General features: G+C 40.1%; 1 protein-coding gene and 2 pseudogenes across 1 annotated transcript; 2 read left to right on the forward strand and 1 right to left on the reverse strand.

The window, feature by feature from the left end:
* The first annotated feature begins 92 nt into the window (after positions 1–92).
* LOC139041253 (RNA polymerase II subunit A C-terminal domain phosphatase SSU72 like protein 3-like) lies at positions 93–672 on the forward strand (annotated as a pseudogene).
* Positions 673–6279: 5607 nt separating this feature from the next.
* On the forward strand, positions 6280–7224 carry LOC106831719 (olfactory receptor 52B4-like). Its single transcript, XM_014842125.1, has one exon. It carries the CDS (start codon positions 6280–6282, stop codon positions 7222–7224), a length of 945 nt encoding a protein of 314 aa, XP_014697611.1.
* Positions 7225–10724: 3500 nt separating this feature from the next.
* On the reverse strand, positions 10725–11665 carry LOC106831718 (olfactory receptor 52B4-like; annotated as a pseudogene).
* Between the last annotated feature and the right edge of the window lie 2341 nt (positions 11666–14006).

Here is a 14006-nt window from a genome sequence, read left to right on the forward strand (position 1 = left end):
TGGAAGAGCTCTAGCCAGGTGGTCATCCCCCTGCCTTCAGAGTTCCAGAAGCCAGTAAAGCCCACACGTATCTGAAGTCCCAAGTGGCCATCATGCCCTCGTCCCCACTCAAGGTGGCTGTGATATGTAGGAGTAACATAAACAGGAACATGGAAGCCCACAGCATCCTCAGGAAAAAAGCCTTCAGTGTCTGGTCTTTTGGAGCTGGATTTTGGGTGAGGCTCCCAGGAGAGGTACCCAATCTTCCCATGGTTTACAATTTCTCAACCACATATAAACAGATGTACAATGACCTTCTCAGGAAAGACAGACAACGCTATACCAGGAACGGAATCTTACACATCCTGGGAAGAAATGAGAGAATCAAGTCCCGGCCAGAAAGATTTCAAGAGTGCCGTGAGGCCTTTGATGTCATCTTTACCTGTGGGGAGAGCATCTATGACCGAGTGGTGGAAGATCTATGCGCCAGAGAGCAGGAGACCTTCCAGCCTGTGCACGTGATCAACGTGGACATCCAAGACACCCTGGAGGACGCCACCCTTGGAGCTCTGCTCATCTGTGAGCTCTGCCAGTGCCTCCAGCACGCGGATGACATGGAAGACAGTCTGGCTAAAGTGGAGGAGAAAAGAGGAAAGAGGATGGAGCTTTCTTCACACAGTCTGCTTCTACTGAAGATCATGACTGGTTTTGGCTCTTCAATCAGTAAGAACTTGTGGGTGGAGTTTTTGACTAGTCCATGTTTTCGGGGATAAGTATCTTTAAATCCTTTTCCAGTAGATGCTATTTGTATGATTTTTAAGTGTGCCACTGAGGATGAGTTACGAACAAGAAAAGCATTTTAAGGACAAGGACTTCTAATAGTCGTGAAAACACTCCAAACGTGGGGAACATTGTTCTAGCACTTTGCACGGAGGAAATAATTCAGTGATCACATTGCTTTGCAAGGAAGTTACCACCAAGGACTCCTTTTTGCAGATGAGCAAACCAAAGTTTATAATGGAGTGCTGGACAAATGATTTCTTTTAGGATATTTAGCAAGAAAATAACATTGTCCAGTCCATCAGTTTAAAACAATTTCCTTTTGCTCATTTGGTTGGTATATTAATTAGGAACTTTTTTCTTTAATGAGAAAGGATTATATTGCATTTTGAATTTAAAAACATCTTACTTTTAGATTATATCTCTTTTACTAAAGCCAACTTCAGTAAAAACCTAAAGTAGATAACAGGCTGAATATTATTTCTAACATCTAGGAGTTATCTGTTCAATTACTAGCTCACCCATGTACTATGAGTGGGAAATTTAGATTTAGATTGAGATATGCTGTATTGGACACATAGTGGTATCTTGAGTAGACAGCCGTGGTTTCAGTTAAGAGGCAAATGGAATGTTCACAAGATTGGTGATGATAAAAAAAACAGCATCTGGTGGTGGCAAATTGCTGAAAGACTTGAGTAGAAATGTAACCACAAAAGTTACTTATGCCAAAAAAGAGCACTGTGACTGCGACATCACTACAGGTGTGTCTGACAAATTTTTATTTCTTGACCTGAGTGATGTTGGTCTTATAGTAACTCATTGTCATTTATTTGTTTTGTTTTGTTTTCTGTAATTGTGTTTCTTTCTTTTTTTTTAAAATAACAAATTTAAAAAAATGCCCAAAATGAGAGGCAGTGACCTAACATTATAAATATGTCAATGGCTTTAGTTGTAATTATTTTGTTTCCTAGTCCTCATTTCTCATGCCCAATCTACCTGATGTAGCCTCTTGATTGTATAATCACTTTCTGACTGTTGTTCCTGCTTTCACTCCACTCTAGATCCACCGGGCAGAGGATATAATACTTCAACATCATTCTATTGGTCAAAGCAAGTCATGAGGCCACATAGATGCAAGGGGATAGGTAATAGGTTGTACTCTTGATGGGGGAACTCCCTCGTGAATATGGGGGGGAAGAATTACTGGCAACCGTTTTTGCAGATGGTCAACCACACTTGACAGACTGTCAGATTGCCAAATATTCAAAAGCTTGACAAATACTGTGCTGGCAAGTTTGTGAGGAAAAAGGACTTCCATACATTGCTGGCAGGAATGAAAAATGGTATAGACTCTATGAAGGGAGTCTTTCAATAGATAACAAAACTGCAAATGAATTTAACTTTTGACCAAAGTGATCCTACTTCTAGAGATTGACCGTGATATCTATCAATAGAATTATCTCACTGGAGAAGAGAGAAAAAGAATGGAACAAAATAAAAGCCTCTTAGGTACTGGTGCAATGACAACAAAATGTCTAACATATATGTTGTTGGGGTTTCAAAATGAAATGAGAGAAGGGGACAGAAAAATGTTTTCTAAGAAATACTGCTGTATATATCCAAATGAGGTAAAAACAATAAATTTACTGATTCAAAAATCTCAGTGGACTTTCAGGAGGATAAAAACAAGGAAAGTATTGCCTAGGCCCATCAAAATCAAACTGAAAATTAAGATTAAGTGAAAAATTTTGAATGCAACCAAAGGAGTCAGGCAAATGAAATAGAAATGTGGCTAAGAGAATCCAGGTTCACTCGTCTTCTACTAACTGTTAAGCATGTACATTTATATACCCTTAGATAAGAGAGCTAAACGTCATGATTCATGACTCTGGAATTTGAAATTCATGTGAGCCCCGGTGATGCATATAACTTCAACATAATCCTTCTCATGAAGAATAAAACTTTAGAAAACGTAAGTCCATCTTAACTGTAAGCACTTATGTTCCCATTGCATTAAAATACACCTGTAGCAAGGCTAGCTTAGGTGGTAGATGGTTTTTATATGAGATCATCGGGAGAGAAGCAAAAGAGAAAAGGAGCAGGAAGAAGTGAGGGGGGTGGGAAGTGGTCTTAGAGACCCAGCCCATTTGGGAAGAGGAGGAGGCTGGTAGAAAGAGCGCTGTCCCTGGAGCCCAGGTGTAAGTGCTTCCCCCAAGGGCTCTCATGACAGAGGATAAATAGCCCAACTTCTGGCCTGCAACAACTGACTTTCATCATCAATCTCATGTTTGTTCCTGAAGACTCAGTGTAGGGCTGGTGAGTGAATTAGACATCTGCAGGTGGAGTGGTTCTTGGATCAAGGTGAGGATTGGGCTTGTATTTTGTCCCAGGCAGGCCAGAGGTGAGAAGTCTGTAGGAGGTTTTTGATACATGTGGACAAAGAATGGTAAATACCAGAGACACAAATCTAGTTGTTTACAGCACATGTGGAGAGTGAAGTCTGGTAAGGGAGGTGAGAGTATATGGGCTAGCTCATGTTACTGAAAGTTAGAAAATAAAGAAATACCATCCAAAAAACAACAGATGCCCTAATAATTAGACTGGGCATGAGAAACAGAAAGACACTGACTTAGACTGCAGACTTATTTTGGCAAATATGAGAAGAGCCCTGAAAATGACTGGGATTTGTGCCAGGCTTCCCATATCAGGGTGTGAGCAGGGGCTTTAAGAAGACAGCCAGGCCATCTCAAGCACATGTGAGAAGAAAATATTGGGGAGGAGGCATGTGAGAGGGATTTCTAGAATGAACATGTTTTAGACCAAAGTCACTCTATCAGGAGACCAATCAAACAGGCAAATCCCCAACCCCTGAGCTCCCTGGCTTCTCTTTCTGGCTTAAATTAATAAAAACTTCCGTGTTACTCCCTTTCCCCAATCATGTGGCATCATCAGCTTCTATAATCTCCCCTCATCTCAAGCCCCTGATTTGTTGAATTATGTCTTCGCTGGCCTCTTTCTCTCAGAACAACCATGTGCTCTGTAGAGACAGTTCCCTGTCTCAAGGCCAGTGACTAGACTCCCTTGACCAGTAACTCTAATGGTAGAACAATTTCTCCCATCACTTGAAGGATGGTAATAGGAGCTGATTTTCTCCCCCAGGAAGAAAAAAAGAGGCACCAACAGGGGGCACTTGGGGTGGAAGAAATAACGTTAAGCATAGTAAATAACTTAGTACTAAGCTAGATATTTTGAGGATAGGCAGACATTTGGTTCTGCCGAAAACGTCTATAAAACATTTGGTTCATCAGACATTTGGTCCACGCAAAAAGATCCTTGATATCTGGTCATATTTGGTCTTGTCCAAAATGTCTGTGTAGTCACTGGGTCCACGCCGAAAGGTCCTTGATATCTGCAGGACCGTTTGGTCCTGTCCAAAAAGTCCATAAGACGTTTGGTCCACACCAAAGGTCCTTGATATCTGGTTGTATTTGCTCCTGTCCAAAACATCCATGGACACATTGGGTCCAAGTTAAAAGATCCTTGATATCTGCAGGGTCATTTGGTCCTGTCAAAAACATCCATCAGACATTTGGTCCCTGCCAAAAGGTCTTTGATATCTGGTCATATTTTGTCCTGTCCAACAAGTCCCTGGACACATTAGATTAATGCCAAAAGATCCTTGACGTCTGCAGGACCATTTGATTCTGTCCAAAATGTCCACAAGACATTTGGTCCATGCCAAAAGGTCCTTGATATCTGGTCATATTTGGTCCTGTCCAAAATGTCTATGGAGACATTGGGTCCTTGCCAAGAGATTATTGATTTCTGGTCATGTTTGGTCCTATGCAAAACCATTTGGCATAGACCAAATATGCTCATGGATGTTTTGGACAGGACCAAATGTCCTGCTAGGATTTTGAGATACCCCTTCATCAGAGAGAATTAACATTTGTCTCCAATTCTTTAAAACTACCTGCTTACAAATTTGCTTCACTCTCAAGCTGTGAGCCCCTAGGACTCTGAAGATTCCCATTATTTTCCTATATTCTCAGTTTGTAATATGGTGCTTGAAAGATAGCTAAAGCTCAAAATACACTTGCTGAATGACTGAGTTAATGAATGAATGAAAGTACACTAGTAAATCTTCTAACTATCATGCTGTTACACGCCCAGGCTTTCTTTTTCTGATTTTAGTCTTTTTTTTTTTTCAGTGAGGAAGATTGTCCCTGAGCTAACATCTGTTGCCAATCTTCCTCTTTTAGCTTGAGGAAGATTGTTGCTGAGCTAACATCTGTACCATCTTCCTCTATTTAGCATGTGGGACACTGCCACAGCATGGCTTGATGAGCAGTGTGTAGGTCTGTGCTTGGGATCCGAACCTGTGAACCCTGGGCCACTGAAGTGGAGCACACGAATTTAACCACTACACCACCAAGATGGCCCCTAACTTCAGTCATTTTTAAACTTAGTTCCCTAAGGTGTGAGCACAAAGAGTGCCTCACTTCAGGCACACACACCTTGTCGTTGTTACCTCTTAAAGGTCTCTTGAACTTCTTCACAAGTAAGCAAACTGTATGTGATAAATTCAGAAACTGAAATCTCATTTCTCTCTCTTAATAGTTTGTGCCACTTGGCAAATGATTCACATTCACTGAGTCTCACTTTTCTTTAGTATGAAATGGGAAAAATATTCTGTTCCTGGAGTGGACTTTCAACATCTAAATGCAAAAATTATAAAGCGCTACATACAAAGTATTTACTACAGTCTCTGGCATAAAGGAGATGTGGAATAAATATTAGATTAATTCCTCTGTGACTGTATTATGTTCAGATCCATTCTATTCCTGGAATACCACTGGCTCTTTAGAATCCTGTCTCTTCAGTTAACTACTATTCCAATAAACCTCCACAGGTAATTTTTCTAGAGTAGAATCATTGTTCTGAACTACTGGCTTCTAGACACCAGATGGCTGGCCCCTGGGAAAAGGATGGAGTCTAAGTGTAAAGTTGTGATCAAGGCCCTTCACAATCAGGAAGAATCTGCTTGTACCACCCTTCCTCTGCCCTCTCCACTATTTCTTATGCATTAGCCACCCTGGGCTGAAAAAGTTTCGAGAAAGCAGACATTTCTTATGTTGATTCCCCATTTTAATTCTTGACCTTTTGATAAACTACTCAGCTCAAGTCAAGTACCATATGGTACTGTCCTTCCAGACACACATGATCATTTCCTCTCCGCATTCATAACCATCTGTTTGTAGGAGAAGAACATACTACAATATCTTTTCTTTGATTAATTGGAAACATATGTATGTATCTTATAACTTGAGTGTCACTCATTGAGGTAGAGAACATATCTTACTCATCATTGTGTGTGTCTTATTATCTGCATGTTCAAAGAAGATGGAGAGGGTGGATTATGCCAAAATCTCGTGGTGTCTTCACAAAGAATATTATATAAAAATCTGTTTTCCTCTGTCTCTGTGACTAAGAAGTGATGTCTCTGGTGGTCTCCCAGACATGACTACCACAAACCACACTGGTATTAGCCACACAGTCTTCCGCTTGCTGGGCATCCCTGGACTTGAGGACCAGCACATGTGGATTTCCATCCCTTTCTTCATTTCCTATGTCATTGCCCTGCTTGGGAACAGCCTACTCATCTTCATTATTCTCACAAAGCGCAGCCTCCATGAACCCATGTACCTCTTCCTCTGCATGCTGGCTGGAGCAGACATTGTCCTCTCTGCGTGCACAGTACCTCAGGCCTTGGCCATCTTCTGGTTCCATGCTGGGGAGATCTCCCTGGATTGCTGCATCACTCAGGTATTTTTCTACTCTTCCACCTTCATCTCTGAGTCAGGGATCTTGCTGGTGATGGCATTTGACCGCTACATTGCCATATGCTACCCACTGAGATATGGCACTATTCTTACACATGCACTGATTGGGAGAATGAGCGTAACCATCTTTCTGAGAAGTTATGGTACAATTTTCCCCATAATATTTCTTTTGAAAAGATTGACTTTCTGCCAAAATAATATTATTCCACACACCTTTTGTGAGCACATTGGGTTGGCCAAATATGCTTGTGATGACATTCAAGTAAACATCTGGTATGGACTTTTTGTCATAGTGTCAACAGTGGTCTTAGATGTCCTGTTAATTTTTATTTCCTATGTACTGATTCTCCATGCTGTCTTCCACATACCTTCCCAAGATGCTCGCCACAAAGCTCTCAACACGTGTGGCTCTCATGTCTGCATCATCATCCTCTTTTATGGGCCTGGGATCTTCACAAGTCTTATTCAGCGGTTTGGACGTCACATTCCACCTCATATCCATATCTTGTTGGCTAATGTCTGCATTCTGGTTCCACCTATGCTGAATCCCATCATTTATGGAATCAAGACCAAACAGATCCGGGACCAGGTGGTTGAGATGTTGTTTACAAAGCAGAAATAACTTTGATGTTGGAAGCTGACATTCCTTTTTTAGCAAGTCTATCTGTGCATGAAATGAACTTTAGCACCAGTATAAGGCAGCAGGTGAGATAATAGACAAATGATTCCAAGTGTTGCTGTTTCTAGTGAAATTGCATCAGTGAGGTTTTGGTACATCATGTTTCTTCCAAAGCCTCTAATCTTCCCTTAAATATCAGTGCCTTTGGGGCCTTTGTTATTTTTTTCATCCGTAGAATTGAGAATTAGATCAGGCCACCTCTCTAAGTCTCACTTATCTTTATGACACTGGACTGGAGAATTCCATGAGATAAATGTTTGATAGTGATTTTTCCTGGCATTTTGGTGAACTATTCTTTCCTGGGGTGTTTTACGCTTTGAACAACTTGACTCTCATCAAACTTAGGACGTTTCTCCAGTCATTCTCCTCTATGTCCTCTGTATCTTCACCTTTTTGTTCTTTACTGGATCATTTCCATCTTTTTACTTCATTTTTTCTCCAATGTAAAAACATAGCAAAACAAAAATAAACTTGAAAAATAATTGCTGAATCTATATTCACCTTAATTACTACTTTATTTCTCTTCTTCATGATAAAGGAAAGGTCCTAGAATAGTTTGTCCACTTGCAGGCTCGAATCTCCTCCTTTTTCTCTTGGCCCCACTCTACTTTGACTTTCACCCACACCATCTCACCTAAACTGCACTTGTCAGGGTCATAATGATCTCCACACTTCTACATCAACAGGCAAAATCTGACCTCCTCTTACTCAATGTAATGGCAGCATTTTGATACTTTCAACTATTCTCACTTCCTTCAAAATCTTTCCTCATCTCACACTCCTTGTATTTCTGTGATTTTCCTGGCTGCTCCTTTGATGGGTTTTCCTCATCTCCTTGACTTTTTTTTTTAAAGATTGGCACCTGAGCTAACAACTGCTGCCAATCTTCTTCTTATTTTTTAAAAAATTCTTCTCCCCTAAACTCTCCAGTCCATAGTTGTATATTCTAGTTGTGAGTGCCCCTGGTTGTGCTATGTGGGACACTGCCTCAGTGTGGTCTGATGAGCTGTCCCATGTCCGTGCCCAGGATCCGAACTGGCAAAACCCTGGGTCGATGAAGCAGGGTGTGCGAACTTAACCACTCGGCCACAGGGCCGGCCCCTCCTTGACTTCTTAATACTAGAATTCCTAAAGCTTAGTCCTTGAACTCCTGTTCTTCTCTATCTGCAATCACTCTCTAATCTCATCCATTCTCTTGGCTTTAGATGCATCAATGTGCTAAGAATTTCCAAATTTATATCCCCAGCCTCTAATTTGTTCTACAGGTTTATACTTCTAATTTTCTGCTCAATGAATCTACTTGTATGTCTAATAGGCATCTCAAACGTAGTATGTCCAAAACAAAACTCTGTTTCTTACCACCAAACCTCTTCTTCCAGCAGCCTTTCTCTCATTATTTAAATACAATTTTATTCTTCCAATTGTTCAGACATCCTCAGTTCTTATTTTTCTCTTGTAAACTACATTACTCAATCTCTTCCTACTGGGCTTCCTCTTTCTACCTTTACACCTCCACATATACCCACACTACATTTTTTCATACTATTATTTTATTTTAACAGCTATATTGAGATATAATTCACATATCATAAAATTCACCCTTTGAGAGTATATAATTCAGTGGTTTTAAATATATCACAATGTTGTGCAACCATTACCACTATCTAATTCCAGATCAATATTATCATCCAAAAATCACCCTACTATTTCAGAGTGAGTGACAGTATCAAAATAGAAAGAGATTCTTCTTAATTTTCTGGTCAAAGTGCCTCAGTGTCACTCCAGCATCAGGGCCATAGTCACACGATACATGATAGACACATTCAAAATATATATAAGAATAATTGTAATGCCAAAAAGAGAGGAGACAAACAGGGGCAGAAACAATATTAAAGGAGATAATGGATGAAAAATTTCCAAAATTGATGAAAGGTATAAATTGCAATATCCAAGGAGGTCAGAAAAATCCCCAGAAGATGCACACAAACCACAGAGAGATACATAATAAATGTCCTGAAAAAACAGAAAGACAAAAGATAATCTTAAAAGAAGCCAGATATAAAAGGTACGTTACATTCAAAGGAGCAACAGTAAAACTCAAATCTTAATATGAAAGATAGAAGAAAAAAGCACCAGATGGAAAATTTTAAAGTGCTGAAAAAACCCTGCCAACTTGAAATTGTATACCCGTGAAATTAGCCTTTTAAAAATGAAGGGGCCAGCCTGGTTGCATAGTGGTTAAGTTCACGTGCTCCGCTTCAGTGGCCTGGGGTTTGCAGGTTCGGATCCCAGGTGCGGACCTAGCACCGCTTGTCAAACCACACTGTGGCAGTATCCCACATAAAACAGAGGATGATTGGCAGAGATGTTAGCTCAGCAACATCCTCCTCAAGCAAAAAGAGGAAGATTGGTACAAATGTTAGCTCAGGGCCAATCTTCCTCACACACACACACACACACACAAATCACCTATCATGATTCAAATATATTCAACATTTATATGATTTTAGCATAGATTGATGTGATCTTTAGATAAATATATTACTTAAAAATCCCATCATATTATGTGACTGACTGATCTGGAGCTTCTCTCATTTACAAATATATTGTGAGTATAGTTCTATCACCAAAGACAAAAACTCACATTATTATTTCTCGCTGCTCTTTTATGTTGCAAATTATAGATGTGCTGTAATTAATTTAACTAAAGATGCTGTTTAGATTTTTTGTATATCAGCATGTTTTTAATTTAATACTTGCTTAGTATACTCGTGCATGTACAGTATTTGGTCTCACGTTGAATATTTTCCTCCAAACAATTGACAATGTAGATAAAAATATCATCAACATAAACACTAATAAACTTTTGCTATGTTTTGTGATTTAAAAGAGAGAAGAAAAATATATTTACATGTAAACATCAATTTATGCTTCATTATATTAATGGTGAAGGTATCAATTACAAGATATAGATGAATCTTAAATAACCTGCCTAAGAAGCAAAAAATTGAAGATAGATATAACATAGGAGTGAATGGCTGGAGAAATGTTGTAATGAGAGAAACAAAACAAGTGCATCCATTCAAAGCATAGAATACTGCAGCTAGGAATAGTTCAGCAATTATCCAAGAAAGACCACTGTCTCCAGTTCATTGCAGTCTAACCTCCAGTCTATGAGAAGAGAGGTGAACTAATCTAGTTCTGAATTCTATGAATGAGGAAGCTAACGGAGAACCTGAAGATTCTGATATCTAATCACTTATTAAAGGATTTGGAAGAAATGCTCACCAACACATTCCTGATACAATTGCTCTAAGACAGCAAGACATGGGATCATTTGACTAGTATCTCCACTCTACCCTTCCACATCATGAGACAGAAGCTAACCTCAAGCATGGCAAGAATTACTGAGAAAAGTACAAGGTTAGTTTCCATTATTACCGTCATTTCTGCTTTAGAAACAACAAATGAACTGCCAGGTCCTGAATCTGCTTGATCTTGATTCTGTAATGACAGGATTTAACATAGGTGGAATGGAAATATAGATGCTGGCTAGCAGAACATAGATGTGGAGTGCAATTTGTTGTCTAAACCACTGAGTAAGAACTGAGAAGATCCCGGGCCCGTAAAAGAGGATGATGACACAGACATGGGAGTCACATGTGTTAAGAGCTTTGTGGTGGGCATCTTGATACAAGATGTGGAATAGAGCATGGAGAATAAGTACATATGAAACAAAAATTAGCGCAATATGTAAGATCAAGTTTGACATTAGGACGAAAAACCCATACCAGATGTTTACTCAGATATCATTATAGGGAATTTTGGCCAAGACAATATGATGACAAGAAGTGTTTGGCAGGATGTTACTTTTGCAGAAAGTCAGTCTTTTCAGAAGAAATATAACAGGAAAAACTGTACAACAATTTTCAGAAAGATTATCACATCAATTTCCCCAATCAGCGTCTGTGTAAGAATAGCGTTGTATATCAGTGGGTAGCATATAACAATGTAGTAGTCAAACGCCATCACTAGCGAGATCCCTGACTCAGATATGAAGGTGGAAGAGAGGAAGACTACCTGAGCAATGCAGTGATCCAGGTAGATCTCCCCAGCATGGAACCAGAAGATGGCCCAGGCCTGAAGTACTGTGTATGTGGAGAGGACAATGTCTGCTCTGGGCAGAATGCAGAGGAAGAGGTACATGGTTCATGGAGACTGCACTTCGTGAGGATAATAAAGATGAGCAGGCTGTTTCTAAGGAGGGCGATGACATAAGAAATGAAGAAGTGGATGGAAATCCTCAAGTGCTGGTCCTCAAGGCCAGGATGCCCAGCAAGTAGAAGACAGTGAGGCTAACACCAGTCTAGTTTAGGGTAGTCATAATGGGGAGATGTTTCAGGACCTCACCGCCTATTCACAGAGACAGAGGAAAATTCAGATTACACTCACAGATTTCTTTGATATTACCAGGGGCTTTTGGTACCTACCATTCCATTCCATTCTACCATCACCTTTCCATTCAGAGGATGTCAGGAATATGATGCATATAAAGATAAATAAGATATGATTTGTTTCCTGAATGAAGTCTGAAGCTCATAAAGTAGAATCCTAAACAAGTACGGAAAATTAAATGATTAAGTTAATGATTAACATCTTTGTGGTACAATATTAAACTAATTCAGGAACACAATGGAAGGAGTAATTCACTCTGTATTTGTGTTGGTTTTAAGAATGAGTTATTTTTAAACTTACCTTTGAGGGGCCGGCCCCAGGGCTGAGTGGTTAAGTTCTCGTGCTCTGCTTTGGCGGCCCAGGGTTTCGCTGGTCCGGATACTGGGCACGGACATGGCATCGCTCATCAAGCCATGCTGAAGCGGCATCCCACATGCCACAACCAGAAGGACCCACTACTAAAATATACAACTATATACTGGGGGGGAGGTGTGGAGATTTGGGGAGAAAAATCAGAAAAAAAAAGGAAGATTGGCAACAGTTGTTAGCTCAGGTGCCAATCTTTAAAAAAACCCAAATTTACCTTTGAAGGTGTTTAGAATGTCAGTAATTGGCAGGAATACCAAGTAGAGAATGGAATGAGGTACTTCGGGAATTCAAGGAGAAATGTTTGACATGCAAATACCAGGTGTGTTTAAAACCACTTTCAGCTCTGTGTGGTTGTGGCATTGTAAGTCTGAGTAACTGGAGAAAAGATGGAAGCCAAAGCAGATTTGCTTAGAATACAAATTAGGGATCCTGGACTTAATCTGTGAGTAAACAGTCAGCCATGATGATTTAAGAAACTGGCAAACATTTGGATATATTAAGCTGGCAGCTAGTGGAGAATGGATTGGAAGGGAGGAAGGCAGTAAAGACTGGAATACCAGGACACTGAAGTGTTTATTCCAGTAATACAAACTGATGTGTCAAAGGATTACTATCTCAGGGAAATAGATAGGATCAGTAAAGCAATTGTTTTTAGTTCAATGATAGGCACTGATGTAAAAATGCTGCCTATGGCAGCCCTAATGGCTTCTAAGAACACTGGGAAGTAGACATTGTCATCACCAATTTTCCAAAATAGGATTTTGAGGCTCAAGCACTTTGTCACAGCTTTAAGGAATATAGCCGGGATTTGAAGATTTTTAAAAAGTTACTACACATAATTTCATCTTCTGTGAATGGATTAAGGGGCAAAAGACCTTTCTGAACTGAATGAAATTGAGAAGGTCCTGTGACTACTGGTAGGGGATCAGGGGAGGAGCAGAACGAAGGCATTTCCTGAGCAGGTAGTGATGTCCTATCCTTTTTGCTACAGAATGAAGAGTAGGGGTGATACAACACGGGTTTTGAAATTATTTATGTTTGAAATCCCACCAATATTAGACATATTCCCTTGTCAATGTCTCTTTAGGCAACAGTGGTAAAGTTCTGGTAAAAAACTAAAACGCTCGTGCTCCATGTATCCAGGCAGCTGAAGGCTGAGAAGTTCATAAATAGTTCTGTCATCCATCATGCTACCGAAGAAGAGGTGCTGGGTGGTAACATGGAAGGAGGGCCAGTGGTCCCAAATTCTAAGAACTGATGGAGAAGACAAAAAAAAGTTAAACAGTTTCCGATTCTAGTAGAAACACAGGTGGTTTAGTGGCAAGAGGACTCATTATTCCCCTGAATCAGCCAGTACTGGTATTTGTAAGTGCAATAATTTTGTACTGTCAAGGCCAAACTCTTGGGCTTACCTCTTTCACGCCCTCTCTGACTATGTGTTGAACTTGATCCCCATGTCCATTCTCAGGAGAGAAGCTTGGTGCAAAACTCAGGTCGTGAGAAGTTCAAGGATCCCTGAAATGATGAAGATACAGATTAACAACTTTCAAGATCCCTGCGTTTTTTCAGGGCACGCCTGAAGATCTAGCACATAGTAAGCCACATAATCATTTGTTCTCTGCTCTTCCAGGTTTGGTTCTCCTCACCTCTAGATTTAATTTTCAGAGTAGGAAAATCTGCTCCTATTTTCATTCTATATTATCCTCTAAGCAATGGCTAAAATCGTCCTAAAAATAAAATCATGGGAGCCCAGTAGAGCTTGTGAAGATGTGCCTGCTGTGGACAGCAGCTACCACCAGGTTGGTCTATGGCCACACAACCACTATGAGAATATATAGTGCTCCAGGGAGAGCCATCCTCCTGAAGGAGATGGAAGAAATCAAAGTAGATGTGAAAATGCC

Source organism: Equus asinus, chromosome 20 (genome assembly GCF_041296235.1).
Source record: "Equus asinus isolate D_3611 breed Donkey chromosome 20, EquAss-T2T_v2, whole genome shotgun sequence".
NCBI lineage: Eukaryota > Metazoa > Chordata > Mammalia > Perissodactyla > Equidae > Equus > Equus asinus.

Bases quoted from the DNA above. Each gene is read 5' to 3' on its own strand.
- LOC106831719 (XM_014842125.1), top strand. From the start codon at position 6,280: ATGACTACCACAAACCACACTGGTATTAGCCACACAGTCTTCCGCTTG.